The 13,889-nt window shown below is 42.0% G+C and overlaps 1 protein-coding gene across 6 annotated transcripts in view; it reads left to right on the top strand.

Annotated features, from left to right (window-relative positions):
• The window catches only part of LOC137374584 (NXPE family member 3-like), a 94,128-nt gene that overhangs the window by 55,532 nt on the left and 24,707 nt on the right, over nt 1-13,889 (top strand). For 5 of the 6 annotated variants that reach the window (XM_068040910.1, XM_068040914.1, XM_068040913.1 and 2 more), the window contains 2 exons: nt 608-783; nt 5,429-6,216. In XM_068040910.1, the coding sequence (XP_067897011.1) occupies nt 667-783; nt 5,429-6,216 (905 nt within the window). In that variant the 5' untranslated portion in view covers nt 608-666. The remainder of the gene's footprint in view (nt 1-607; nt 784-5,428; nt 6,217-13,889) is intronic. The other variant, XM_068040915.1, reaches the window with a different exon arrangement.

The raw sequence follows: 13,889 nt of genomic DNA on the forward strand, positions 1-13,889 counted from the left end.
TCTTCCAAGTTGTATTCAACATGGAGGTGTCCTGATTCATCAATTGCGAGAGGGTAGTAGGTAGCAATCAGCAGGAGTTTTCCTTGTCCATATTTGACTTGATGCCATGAGACTTCATATGGTCTGGAGACAACATTGAGAACTCCCAGAGTGACTCCCTCTTGACTGTATACCACTTTGTCGGCATCTCTGGTGGGTCTATCCTGCCAGTGGGACAGGTCATACCCAAGGATGGTGATGGTGGAGTTTGGGACATTGGCTGTAAGGTATGATTCAGTGAGTATGACTATGTCAAACTATTGTTTGACTCCTCTAATCAGTGTTTACTGGCCCTGTTTATTTATGTTTCTCTAAGTGCCTAGTTGATAGAGGTTTTTAGTTTCCCAACACCTGAAGTAAGACCAACTGGTCTATAATTACTTAGCTTATCCCTGTCTCCTTTTTCTGAGGGATGCCAGATTTCCCACCCTCCAGTTCAGTGGCAAAATTTACTTTCCAAGACATTTTGTGAAACTCTAGTCACAGGCTTCCCTCAGAATCCTCAAATGGAAACTATCAGGTCCCAGTGATTTCTTGATATTAAATTTATTTAGTTTTTTTGTTGCAGTTACAAAGCAGAAGTGCTAAACAGACTGATGGTGTACTAGCGCACAGTGACCTTCCAGTATGGATGAAAAAGCCACAAAAATAACTGCTCTTTCCTCCTACATCTATCGGTCCCTTTTTACGTTCCTGGTGCTGATAACACTGCTGTTGCTGATTCTGAACGTGTATAATATAAAGGTATGTAGAGTGGAATAGCCAACATGCTTCGAGTAAACTAATGATGTTCACCAAAGTTCAAAGTAGCAGTATTTAAAAATGTGATGGTTTGTTTCTGGTGGACCACATGTTTCAAATTGAAAGAATTAATATGATTATATATCTGTTGTTGTCTCTGTTTAAACAGGGACTGAGTTTTCTCCCAGTTTGGGTCCTGCTGGGTTATATATTCCCATTATATGGTGAGCATTGTGTTTCAGACCTCTGCCAATGCTCTCTTTGACCACCTGCAAGAAGGTGTACAACAGTAGTCTGCTGAGGACAATTTGTCCTTTTTCTCTCCTCCCCTTCCCCATCACCCCTCTGCATGTAGACATTGCAGCTTCAGCTGCAGAGTCACATCGGATCTGAGTGGTATAGGGGTATTGAATTTATATCTTCCCACTGAGTGCTGAAGCATCAATAGGAAGTTTCAGTTCATTGTCACTGATGTTCTTTAGTGTTACCGTTAAATAACAAGTGACCTAATTTTAATGGTGTAACTTTATTTAATTTTAAACCTTTTAAATTATCAGTGTTGTTTCTGACTTCCTCGTTAGTAATATGTAAGCAGCATGGCAGATGTGCATTATATTAAAGAGGTGAGGTGATCCAACTGATTGAACATCAGAACATAAGAAATAGCAGCAGGAGTAGGCCACTGGGCCCCTCGAGCCTGTTCCGCCATTCAGTAAGCATGGCTGATGTGATCTTGGTCTCAACTCCACTTTCCTGCCTGTTTCCCATAACCCTTGACCCCCGTATCATTTAAGAATCTGTTGGAGTTCACAAATCTTCGGTTTGCCTGACTGTATTCAGTTTATTGTACAAGTAAACTTGTTATTCACTGATAGCAAAGGTCTTGGTGCTTGTTGAACATTATTTACTGAAAATTTGTCAAATTGTTAAGGATGCTGATGTAATGAGAACTGAAATAATTAAAGCTCTCAAGATTATGAATGGAGTTATGAAAACTAATCTTGCTGTGATACAGTTTTATAGACAGCCAGTGCTTTCCAGCTTTGACCAAGGTTTTATCACTATTTAGCATCGGCAGTGAGTGTTACTGGGTCACATGATCTGCAGGAGAGCATCATATTGAAACCCAATGCAAAAGCAAATTACTGCGAATGCTGGAAATATGAAATTAAACAGAAAATGCTGGAAATACTTGCAGAGGGAAACCAGAGTTAACGGGCTTTTTTTTATTACAGTGGGGGGAAACAGGAACTGGGTCTGGTTTTGGGTCAGAAACCCACCTCCTGGAGGAAACTGATTCAGATTCAGATTTTCAAATGGGTGAGCCCTTAATTGGTATGGAGACGGATTTCCTGTCCACTTGAAGCTGGGGTCCAGGAATGGAAGTGACTCAGATCAAATGTGAGACTCACATCGTCTCCCACAGCAGCCATCACTGATGCTGCTGGTTGTTCTGAGAGAAAGATCCGCCTCCACAACACCAGAGGGAAGTGAGATGTCACAGGGGAGCTGGAGGCCTCTCATTTCATCTGATGCTGGACGCCATGAAGTGGAGGAGGGAGGTCCTCTTCCTAGAGGGTGGCAAAAGGGTCATGCACCTTGTCATGCAGAGTAGGCACCTCTCTGTTCACTGTTATCCCCCTCTGCCTCCTCTTTCTACTTCTTTAAAGTAGCTTTAAAGATACTCACCCGGTATTTCTGATGGCATTAACGACCGCCGAATCCTGTTCTCAAGTTCGGGATCAGGCTTCAGCCAACTCCCCCTTGCCCCTTTACGTTCCCTTCGCCCACTTAATTCCTGGCCTTAACATGGGACTCAGTCCTCTTAATTTCCGGCTCAGACTGGGTGATTGGGATATCAGGGTCGCAGAAGAGTTGACTTACACCTGATCCTGCCGACTACGCCAATTGTTAGCGGGAATGAATCTAGAAGAATCACTCGACACTCAGGTCTGCTCCAATGTCAAACAGTTTATTTAGTTACGCCAGCGGGGAGCAGGTCACTGGGCTGTCCAGATGCCTCTCCACTGAACAAAGGAAAATCATCCATACTTATACATTTTCAAACAGTTACTCAGCCCATCCCGGCTGGACATGGTCCAATCACAATGATTATCGATTATATACATTGATTATTAGAGCCAATAGAAGCGGTTACTAGGCATAGAGGGGCTGCATGACCGGCCCATACACAGATAGGGGATTACTCATGATGTTTACCATACCCCCTTATCTTCACCTCGTTACCGGCCCATACACAGATAGGGGACTACTCATGATGTTTTCACCTCTTTCAGGCTAGCACCTTTGTCAGCATTCCACAAGGGTGTCTGCTTTTCATTTTAATTAGCCTTTTGTTTGAGATTGGATTACTCAGCTCCTGTGGAATGTGGTCAAGTTCACTGAGCCCCATGGTGCTTTGCAACCTCCTCACTGTTCACTAATATTATATGTTACTGGCTACTCAAATAATATTTAAACTGTATGATATTTACTTCAGGTGCCTCTGCGCTTGGGAATACCCTACAACAGGTCGAAGGCAGATGAGATTAAATAACAAAATAGATGATGGTACAAGGCAAAAAGGGATGGTAAAGGGACAAGTAAATAAAGAAATGATGCGTCTAGAGGAGGTGTAAATGGGAAAAGCAGAATCATTACAAACAACCGCTGCCAAAAATGGACAAACACAAAAAAACACAACAAATAGGAGAAGTGGTTATGATTTGAAATTATTAAACTCAATGTTGATTCCAGATGTTGTCAAGTGCCTAATAGAAAGATGTTCCACGAGATTATGTTCAGCTTCATTGGGACAGTGTAGGAGGCTGAGGACAGAGAGGTCAGATTATGAGTGGAATGGAGAATTAAAATGACAGACGACTAAGCTCGGGTCATGTTTGTGGACTGAATGGAGGTGTTCCAGAAAGCAGTCATCCCATCTCCTTTCATTACATTGCTGTTTCACCTGGAAGAAGAGTTTGGGGCACTTGACGGTGAGAAGAGAGGATGTAAAAGAGTAGTTGTTGTATCTCCTGCACATGCACGGGAAGGTGTCATGGGAAGGGGACGGAGTGTTGGGATATTAGAGGAATGGATCTGGGTGTCGAGGAGGGAATGGTCCCTTTGGAATGCTGAAAGGGGAGGAAAGGTGTGTGGCATCACACTGGAAGTGTCAGAAATGACAGAGTGTAATGCGTTGAATGTGTAGGCTGGTGGAGTAGAAGGTGAGAACAACAGGAATCCTATAATGGTCCTGAGAGGGTGGGGTAGGGGTGAGAGCAGAAGCATGAGAAATGAAACATACATGGTCATGGGCCCTGTCGGCCACGGTGGGGGGAAATACTTAGTTGAGGAAAACAAAAGACATATTGGACGTATTAGTATGACAGCTTGCATCATCAGAACAAAAAAGATGGAGATGGAAACTGGGTGACTGGAATAGAATTCTTACAGGAAGTGTGGTGTGAGGAAGTATAGTTGAGGTAACTGGGAGTCAGTGGGCTTATAGTGGATATTGGTCGATAACGTTTCCCCAAAAATGGAGGCAGAGAAGTTGAGGAAGGGAAGGGTTGGAGGTGGACCATGTGAAGGCGAGGGAAGGATGTAAATTGGAAGCAAAGTTGATGACATTTTCCAGTTCAGGGCAAAACAGGAAATAGCACTGATACAGTCATCAATGTACCAGAAAATGAGATGAGGAGGAGATATGAGTAGAACTGGAATAAAGTATGGTCAACATATTCTATGAAAAGACAGGCATAACTAGAACCCATACAAGTTCCCATATTTGGAAGAATTTAATGGATTTAAAGGAGAAGTTGTTCAATGAGAGAACAAGTTCAGTCAGGTGGAGGAGGATGGTGGTGGACGGGGCTGGCTGTTCCTCCATTCAAGAAAAAAATAGATAGATATGGGAATCTGAATCCTAGCTGTGCTATAGCTATCCTTGCCATTCAGCCAATCATGTCTGTGCTAGCTAGTAAAGAGAAATCCAGCCTAAACCCTCTTTCCAGCTCTTGGTCTCAAGTTGTGCAGTTTACAGCACTTCAAGTACTTTTTAAATATGCTGAGGGTTTCTGCTTCTACCAGCCTTTCAGGCAGTGATTTCCACAGTTCCAAAGATGCTCCCAGACCTACTGAATATTTCCACCATTTTCTTTTTTTATTGCAGTGAAGCCAAACCCTGTTCTCAGTCTTTATCACAAAAGATCTTCCAACAGGAGTCATTGGACAGTGATCAGGAGTGGAAGCACAGACTAATCATATATATTCCCCTCACTAACTCAGCAATGCTGAGACTAACTCTGCACACAGTGGAAATTAAAACTGGAAGTTTCCTGGTCTGATAAGTTTTTGGAACTGACTGGATAAAGTCACTGAACTATTTGGGAGTCAATAGTCAGATTTTCTACAAACATATTTTCTCTCCTGATCTGATAGGCAGTCTGAGAATATAAAGTACTAAATACACACTGCTTCATTGAAATATACAACCTTTTAATCATGATGTAGCAATTCCAAAAATTCTGTGATCTAAACTAAATTTCTTAACTGTTTTGATTGGAGGTTGATGTGTGTTGAGAAATGACATGTATGTGATGGCAATGCAAAATATATTCATGAAAAATGTTGTTCCTTTACATAGTATGATGAATCTTCAAATTCTGGATCAGAATCCAAATGGAGGAGATATCCAACTCCAAAGATTTATCCTGCAATGAGGCAGAAAGTGGAAGCAAAGAAGCTCCCTTGGACATACAAATTGGTGAAATGTGGTTACCAGAATCACAGCTTTACTCCTGAAGAAAGGTCAGAGGGAACATTCCTTCTGAAAATGATCGAATGGCCAAAAGCATCCAAATCTGCTGTGCCCTTCCTGAAAAGCAGCGACCCATCACATGCTCACTTTGTTATTTTAAATTCTGCAAAGACTTTCTATGTTGGAGATCAGTTACAAGTGATGCTGCAAATGAATGATTTTGAAGGCCACCCTAAGCAATATGGGGGTGACTATCTCCAAGCCCGGATCCACACCCCAGCTTTAAAAGCTGGTTCAGCAGGAACAGTTATAGATAACCAAAATGGATCTTACTTGATAAATTTTAATTTATCTTGGCCAGGGAAAGTTGAAGTGTCTGTTTCCTTGGTTCATCCCAGTGAAGGGGTCCAAGTACTTGAAAGACTACGTGAGGAACATGTACAGAGAGTGTATTTTAAAAGTGCCTTCAAGTATGGGGGTACTTCAGAGACCACAGTTTGTTCTCTCTGTTTTCCTCAATCTGGTTCACTCTGTAACTTTACTGATTCCAAGACAGGGGATCCCTGGTTCTGTTACAAACCAAAGAAGCTTCCCTGCACTGCTCGTATCAGCCATGCTCATCAAAGATATGAGAACGTCCTCTTAAATGGAGAAGAGAGTCGTTATTTTCAAAGGTATGTCAATTAACATTGCTTTACTTATATTTTGTTTTCTGGCAGGCAGATCTGAGGTATATTGTACAGTGTTTCCATTGAATTTCCAATGATATTATTGGCTATCTGTACATTATGATAAGTTTATAGTTATCATTTAGTAGAGGTAACAAATAATGTGCTAGCGCAGCTGATGCTCTAGAATCTGTCCTGGTTTATACTTGGAGTGAACTTCTGAGCACCAATGATAACACAAAACAATTGAGCATGCACCAACACGCGCAGGACCAATGACTTAAAAGTTGCACTCTTTGGGAAAGGTCCATACAGATCTATAGTGTGTTAAGACCAACCGCTCCAGTCAAAAATATACGATTCTGATTGTAGTGGGAGAAACGCACTGTTAGGTCAATCCCATCCCTCCACAGATCACCTAACATATCATTTTAAACTTTCCAAATTAAAGAAAGACCCAGCCAAATTGTACCTTCGTTCAATTTAAATTATCAGAGATCTCTGTTTTGGCTTAACATTTTAGAATTTTGAGAGAGAATAATAAATAAACAGACTAAATTCTTTTCCTTCAGTTTAAATGCTCTGAGAGCCCTGGTTTCAGGTGTTAACACACAGCTGTCTGTCTGTTTCCTCTGATAGAACAGGCTTTTTGCACTATAAGCCAGTTCAAAATTAAATTGTAACAATGTATCTCTCGATGCTCACAACATTCTTCCCAAATAAAAACTACAGGATCATAACACCTCTGCCCCTGGCGGAATGAAACACCATTCCTGAAATGTGTTTCATTACAATGGGTAAAAAAATACAAATTGAAGAAAAAGCTAACATTTTTTTTCGCATTTACAGGCATGCACTTTTCTAAAATGTTCAGACTACAGCAACAAGTTCCACCAGAACATTTCGGCTTTAAATTTTCAAAAGGTTGTCCCAATTAACCCATTTCAAATTTACAAGCATAGTCTTCAAATTGTTTTGTGTTTTCCCTTCAAGTGACCCTATTTTTCATCATCTCAGCCAGGTGAACTGCGAGGAGCACTGACCACAACTGGGTTTACTATTCTCTGAGAAGTTTCCCGAGTACACCTTCACCTATGTGGCATTACTTGACACTGGAAAACTCTGTCTGCTGCAACAGAAGCTGATTTTTTTCTTACCCTGGGGTGTCAATGGAATTTGACAGTATCCCTCCAACATATCTGTCTCTTTAAGACACATTGTGTTGCCCACTCTGTCTATACAGTCCTTGAATGAGAATTTGGGTCGGAGCCTGCCTTTTTTACCACAGTGACTTTTCTAGAGTTTTTGCATGTTTGAGCCGTCCCACCAGGTTTATTCATCAAGACCATCTGCAAATTCCAGCTGTCCTGACTAGGTTCAACTAAGCTGCCCTTCAACATGCATTGTACCTCTGCTTCCACTTGGGCCTGTCTGTCTGGACCTAAGTGGCAAAGATGTTGTTTTAAAGGACTGCTTCCCCCATACCCACATCATGGGTGGCTAATTTTGATCGGATGTCCACCAAAGCTACTAAGTATCATCACCTCATTCCATGACAATATGAAAGGCACAATTCAACATGGTGGCTCCTCATCAGAGCCCTTTCCTATCCTGAGTGGTGTGAAACAGGGCTGTGTTCGCGCACCCACACTTTTTGGGATTTTCTTCTCCCTGCTGCTTTCACATGCGTTCAAATCCTCTGAAGAAGGAATTTTCCTCCACACAAGATCAGGGGGCAGGTTGTTCAACCTTGCCCGTCTAAGAGCGAAGTCCAAAGTACGGAAAGTCCTCATCAGAGAACTCCTCTTTGCTGACGATGCTGCTTTAACATCTCACACTGAAGAATGCCTGCAGAGTCTCATCGACAGGTTTGCGTCTGCCTGCAATGAATTTGGCCTAACCATCAGCCTCAAGAAAACGAACATCATGGGGCAGGATGTCAGAAATGCTCCATCCATCAATATTGGCGACCACGCTCTGGAAGTGGTTCAAGAGTTCACCTACCTAGGCTCAACTATCACCAGTAACCTGTCTCTAGATGCAGAAATCAACAAGCGCATGGGTAAGGCTTCCACTGCTATGTCCAGACTGGCCAAGAGAGTGTGGGAAAATGGCGCACTGACACGGAACACAAAAGTCCGAGTGTATCAGGCCTGTGTCCTCAGTACCTTGCTCTACGGCAGCGAGGCCTGGACAACGTATGCCAGCCAAGAGCGACGTCTCAATTCATTCCATCTTCGCTGCCTTCGGAGAATACTTGGCATCAGGTGGCAGGACTATATCTCCAACACAGAAGTCCTTGAAGCGGCCAACACCCCCAGCTTATACACACTACTGAGTCAGCGGCGCTTGAGATGGCTTGGCCATGTGAGCCGCATGGAAGATGGCAGGATCCCCAAAGACACATTGTACAGCGAGCTCGCCACTGGTATCAGACCCACCGGCCGTCCATGTCTCCGTTATAAAGACGTCTGCAAACGCGACATGAAATCGTGTGACATTGATCACAAGTCGTGGGAGTCAGTTGCCAGCATTCGCCAGAGCTGGCGGGCAGCCATAAAGACAGGGCTAAATTGTGGCGAGTCGAAGAGACTTAGTAGTTGGCAGGAAAAAAGACAGAGGCGCAAGGGGAGAGCCAACTGTGCAACAGCCCCAACAAACAAATTTCTCTGCAGCACCTGTGGAAGAGCCTGTCACTCCAGAATTGGCCTTTATAGCCACTCCAGGCGCTGCTTCACAAACCACTGACCACCTCCTGGCGCGTATCCATTGTCTCTCGAGATAAGGAGGCCCAAAAGAAAGAATTTTGTACATCCTAGCTTATCCCTACAAACTTTTTGAAACGTTGTGAAAACCCTGGTTATAATTCACGCTATTTTTCCTCTAAGTGTAAAAGCCTATTTTTTAATTTTCCTCGCCATTTTGTATTCGCTAATTGGACAGTTAGAGGTTCATTCTGCCTCATCCCCACTGTCCTTTTCCTTCTCAACTGTCCCGATTACCTGACATACCTGCACTGGTTTTTCCTCCCTGCAGTAATATGGTTTGAGCATATTAATATGACACGACCGGTTCTTCTTCCAGCGATTGGGGCTGTCAACCCAGTAATCTACCTTACCCACTCTTTTGATCACTCGATATGGGCCACTGAACTGTGCTTTTAATGGTTCTCCCTGTGACGGTAACAGCACTAATACCTCATCCCCTGGCTTTATGCTAGATTGTGGTTTTCCCACCATTTGACAGGTGTAGCGTGTTCTTCAAAATTGTCTCACATCCTTTATAAGACCTGGCCAGTAATAATGTTTGCTAATGTGTGATTTGGTCTTCCAAATTCCCCTATGACCTGCAAAAGGAATGTCGTGTACTAACCTTAATAATCCTGGTTGATATTTAGGTGATACAACTATCTGTTCAACAACTGTCCAGTCTTCATCAGCAGGTCTATGAGGCAGTCTCCATTTCCTCCTCAAAACCCCGTTTGCCATATAATAGCATCTGACAGAACCATCTATGCTACTTTGTATATCTCTGGATCAGCTTGCTGTGCTGCAATGATAGACGATCTGTTAAATATCTCATTTGGATTATCTAAATCCTCATATAAGGTTTCAGATGCCTGGCTATCTATTTGCGAGGCCCCTTTTACCTCTGACAATGGATCCTGTTTAGCCATTGCTCAGGTAACTACACGCCCAGGAAATATTCCCGGAACCTGCTCCTGTAATTGCTCTGTTTCCTTAATTTCAATTGATCCCACTATAACTATAGGAGAAATTGATACTTTTGATCCAGCCAAATCATTTCCTATGAGAAGATCAACACAAGACAACACCTGCAGTTACTATCCCAGATATTAAATCACTCTCTAGGCTTACTTTATACAAAGGGACGGGTATACACACCCCGCCAATTCCATTTACTAAAACTTCAGCATTCAAGATGCTGTCTGGTGGAAACCTCATATCTTTCCCCAGCAAGAGAGTTTGGGTTGCTCCTGTGTCCCTGAATATAATGAGAGGTTTTCCTGCCTCACTTACAGGATACGGAGTTAGTCTCCCCTTTGACAGAAATTCATTATAACCCTCAGGTATTTTATTCTTAACCTCTACACTCCTTTTAGTTTTAGTATCTGGTTTCACATTCACAGTTGTTGTTAAAGCTATAGCCTGGTCTGCTTTACTCTCAGTCAAAGTCTTTTCCTCTGCACTAACTTTGCGTCTCCCAACAAGTCCTATGGATTTACCTTACAATTTTCAGCACTCTGAACAAAGATGACCCGTTTTGTTGCATTGATAACACTTTGGCTTGCGAACTTCACTTCTACCCTCAGCACCTTCTTTTCTGACCTAAGGAGGTGATCCTGGGGCATTCCCAACTGTTCCTTCTTGTCCCCTGCTACTTGCCTTCCTTTCACTCTCCTACTTTCTAGCCTTCTCGGGTTTATGGAGGTGATGGACTAAATAGGTTGGCTTATTCACAAGCTCAAAATTATCAGCAATCTCTGCTGCTTGCCTAGCTTTCAAAACTTTCAGGTTATCTATGTGAGTTCTCCCTTCTGAAGGAATGGAGTTTTTAAACTCTTTTAAGAGAATCAATTCTCAAAGGTTCTCATATGTGGTTTCTATCTTTAATGCCCGGATCTAACAGTTAAAATTCATTTGCTTCACCCTCTCAAATTCTAAATATGTCTGCCCAGCCAATCTCCATAAATTCCTAAACTTCCGACGGTAAACTTCAGGGACTAACTCATACGCAGCAGAATAGCCTTTTTTGCCATCTCACAATCTGCAGAAGCCTCTTCAGGAAGCGCGGCATAAGCTTCATGAACCCTGCCTACCAGCCTGCCCTGCATAAGCAGTGTTCAGCTTTCTTTCGGCCATTTCATCTGTTTGGCTACTTTTTCAAAAGATATGAAAAATGCCTCTACGTCCCTTTCCTCGAACTTAGGAAGAGCATGTATAAATTTAAATAACTTCTTGCTGTGTCCTGATCTAAATTCAGATTCTTCCTGACCTGAAATTTCCCTGGATTTAAGACTACCTTTTTGTCTTAGTTCCATCTCTTTTAACTTAAATTCCCTCTCTTCTCTTTCACTTTATCTCCAAAATGCTCTCTCTTACTCCCTTTCCTCTTTTTCCAATTCAAGTTTTCTTAATTCTTTTTCTGCCTCAAGTCTTTTCCTTTCTAGCTGAATCCCAGCCACTGCATCACTCTCGGACCTACCACCTTCATGTCTCTCGTATTCCCTTTCATCCGTATCATCATCATCTTCTACTAATTCCAGATGTTTGGCAATCATGCCAATTATCCCTGCTTTTTTGGCACCTGATTTCAATTCCAACCCCAATTTTGCTGCCAATTATTTTAATTTGTTCTTAGTTAAAGCTATCAAGTCACTCAGGGAAACATTCTGCTTTCCCAAAAACTCTGCTACAATGACTAATGCCATTATAATGGTATAGACTATACCTTATTATACAACAGATTTAGATCCCAACAATCGAGTTTCCAATTGATATGATCCCAGACTCAAGAGCAATTAATATGATGCCAAACGCAAGACCCCAATTTAAATAAGTTATCTCAGAAACGTGTAATTAATATGATTCCAAATGCAAGCCCTCCAAATTAGTCTGATTCTAATCCCAGACATGAGCCACCAAATTAAATATGATTCAACTGCAAGCGAGCCCCTAATTAAGATATGATTCAAATCCTAGACGAGAAACCCAATTAATATCTTATGACTGATCACTCCAGTCAAAGCCCCCAATCAAAATATATGATTCTGATTGTGGTGGGAGAAACACACTGTTAATTCAATCCCGTCCCTCCACAGATTGCCGAACATATTATTTGAAACTTTCCAAATTAAAGAAAGACTCAGCCAGATTGTACCATCTATTAACCCCCGAATGAGGCTTTAAAGTAGCAAATTAACTGTTTAATTAGAAAAACTAAATTCTTTAAACACTACGAAGATAGTTAAAAATAGTTTAAAATAGAAAAAATTAGAGTCCTTGCAAATTTACGCTACTGCCGGATGTGAAACAGTCCAAGGTTGCTTGAAGTCCTCACAGCCATCCGATGGGGAAAAAAAAGTTCTTCAATGGTAGAACAGTCCGTAGTCTAATCCAAAAGTCGAAATTGTTGCTTTCCTTCTCCAGCGATAAATTTCTACAATTAACAACTTGCAAACACCATTTAATTAATCAAGTTGGCTTTAGAATTTTTGAAGGATAAAAGATTGTCACAGTCTAATTCCCCTTCCTCCAGTTTAAATTATCAGAGATCTCTATTTTGGCTTAACATTTTAGAATTTTGAGAGAGAATAATAAATTAACAGACGAAATTCTCTTCCTTCAGTTTAAATGCACTGAGATCCCTCTTTTTAGGTACTAACACACAGCTGTCTGTCTGTTTCCTCTTTTAGAACAGGCTTTTTGCACTATAAGCCAATTCAAAATAAGTTGTAACAATGTATCTCTCGATGCTCAGTCCGAGTGGCTGTATCGAAGGCAAAGAGAATGTACCCTTTGAATCACAGTCTCCGAATGGCTGTACCAAAGGCAACGAGAATGCATTCTTTGACTCAGCTTCTGCAGCCTGCTGCCTTAAAGCAGTATGGCTCCTTTTCCCAGACTTAAAAGCAGACAGCATTCTTCCACCCAAAAAAACTACAGGATCATAACAAGTCCAAAAATAGCATTACTGGCCTATACCCCGACGATATCCAAAAGGATTGCAGTCAAGACCACGGCACCAATGGGCAAGGGACTGTATTGGAGGGAGCAGAAAAATGTAGAAATCCAGTTGTTATTGGAGATTCCATCGTCAGGGGGACTGTTACAGCTACTTGGACTTTACTTTTAAAAAGTGGACAATGTGCTGGAAAAAATAGCCTTGTTTATTCAATCTGTCTTATTGTCTGAGAGGTGTGGGCGGTGCCCACTTTTGAATAGGTGGCTTTTACCCAATGATCCAAGAGTCTGAAGCCCTCCCTCCTGCACCATGCTTCAAGCCACGCATTGATCCCCCCATCTTCTTATTTCTACTCTTGCTAGCACGTGGCACTGGGAATAATACAGAGGTTACTGCCTTCGAGGTCTTATTCTTCAACTTCCTCCCTAGCTCCCGAAAATCTGACAGTAGGACCACAGTACCTGACCTTGCAATGTAATTGGCACCAATATGTACTACAACTTCTGGTTCACTCCCTTCCCTCTGCAGAATATCCTCACCTTTTCTGCGATGACCACACTGTTCAACTCCCAACTGACCGCAGCAAGTGAATTTTACCCCTTTGTTTTTGTTTGTCAAATAAACAGACAGGGACAGGTTTTCGTGTAGGTGTAAACAGAAGTTTAATTATTTATTGAGCAATATTCATTATCCCGAAATTGTCTCAACTGCACCCACACCCATATTTATTCGCGCACGCGCACAAGAGACAGATAAAAAGGAAAAGGGGTATGTGCTTTGAAGTGAGGTCGGTGTTCGAGGTTCATGGTATGCTTTTGAATCCCCTTGGAGGTAAAATTCTTCTTTAAAGTTGCAGGCTTGGGTTTTTTTAGATTTCTAGTGTGGGTTGAAATTTCAGTCTGAAGACAGGGGATCACATTCAGTTCTTTGCTGCACAAGTTGAACTGTAGAACTCACAGCAGAGAACCTTCGTT

The sequence above is a fragment of the Heterodontus francisci genome, chromosome 10 (assembly GCF_036365525.1).
Source record: "Heterodontus francisci isolate sHetFra1 chromosome 10, sHetFra1.hap1, whole genome shotgun sequence".
NCBI classification, from domain to species: domain Eukaryota; kingdom Metazoa; phylum Chordata; class Chondrichthyes; order Heterodontiformes; family Heterodontidae; genus Heterodontus; species Heterodontus francisci.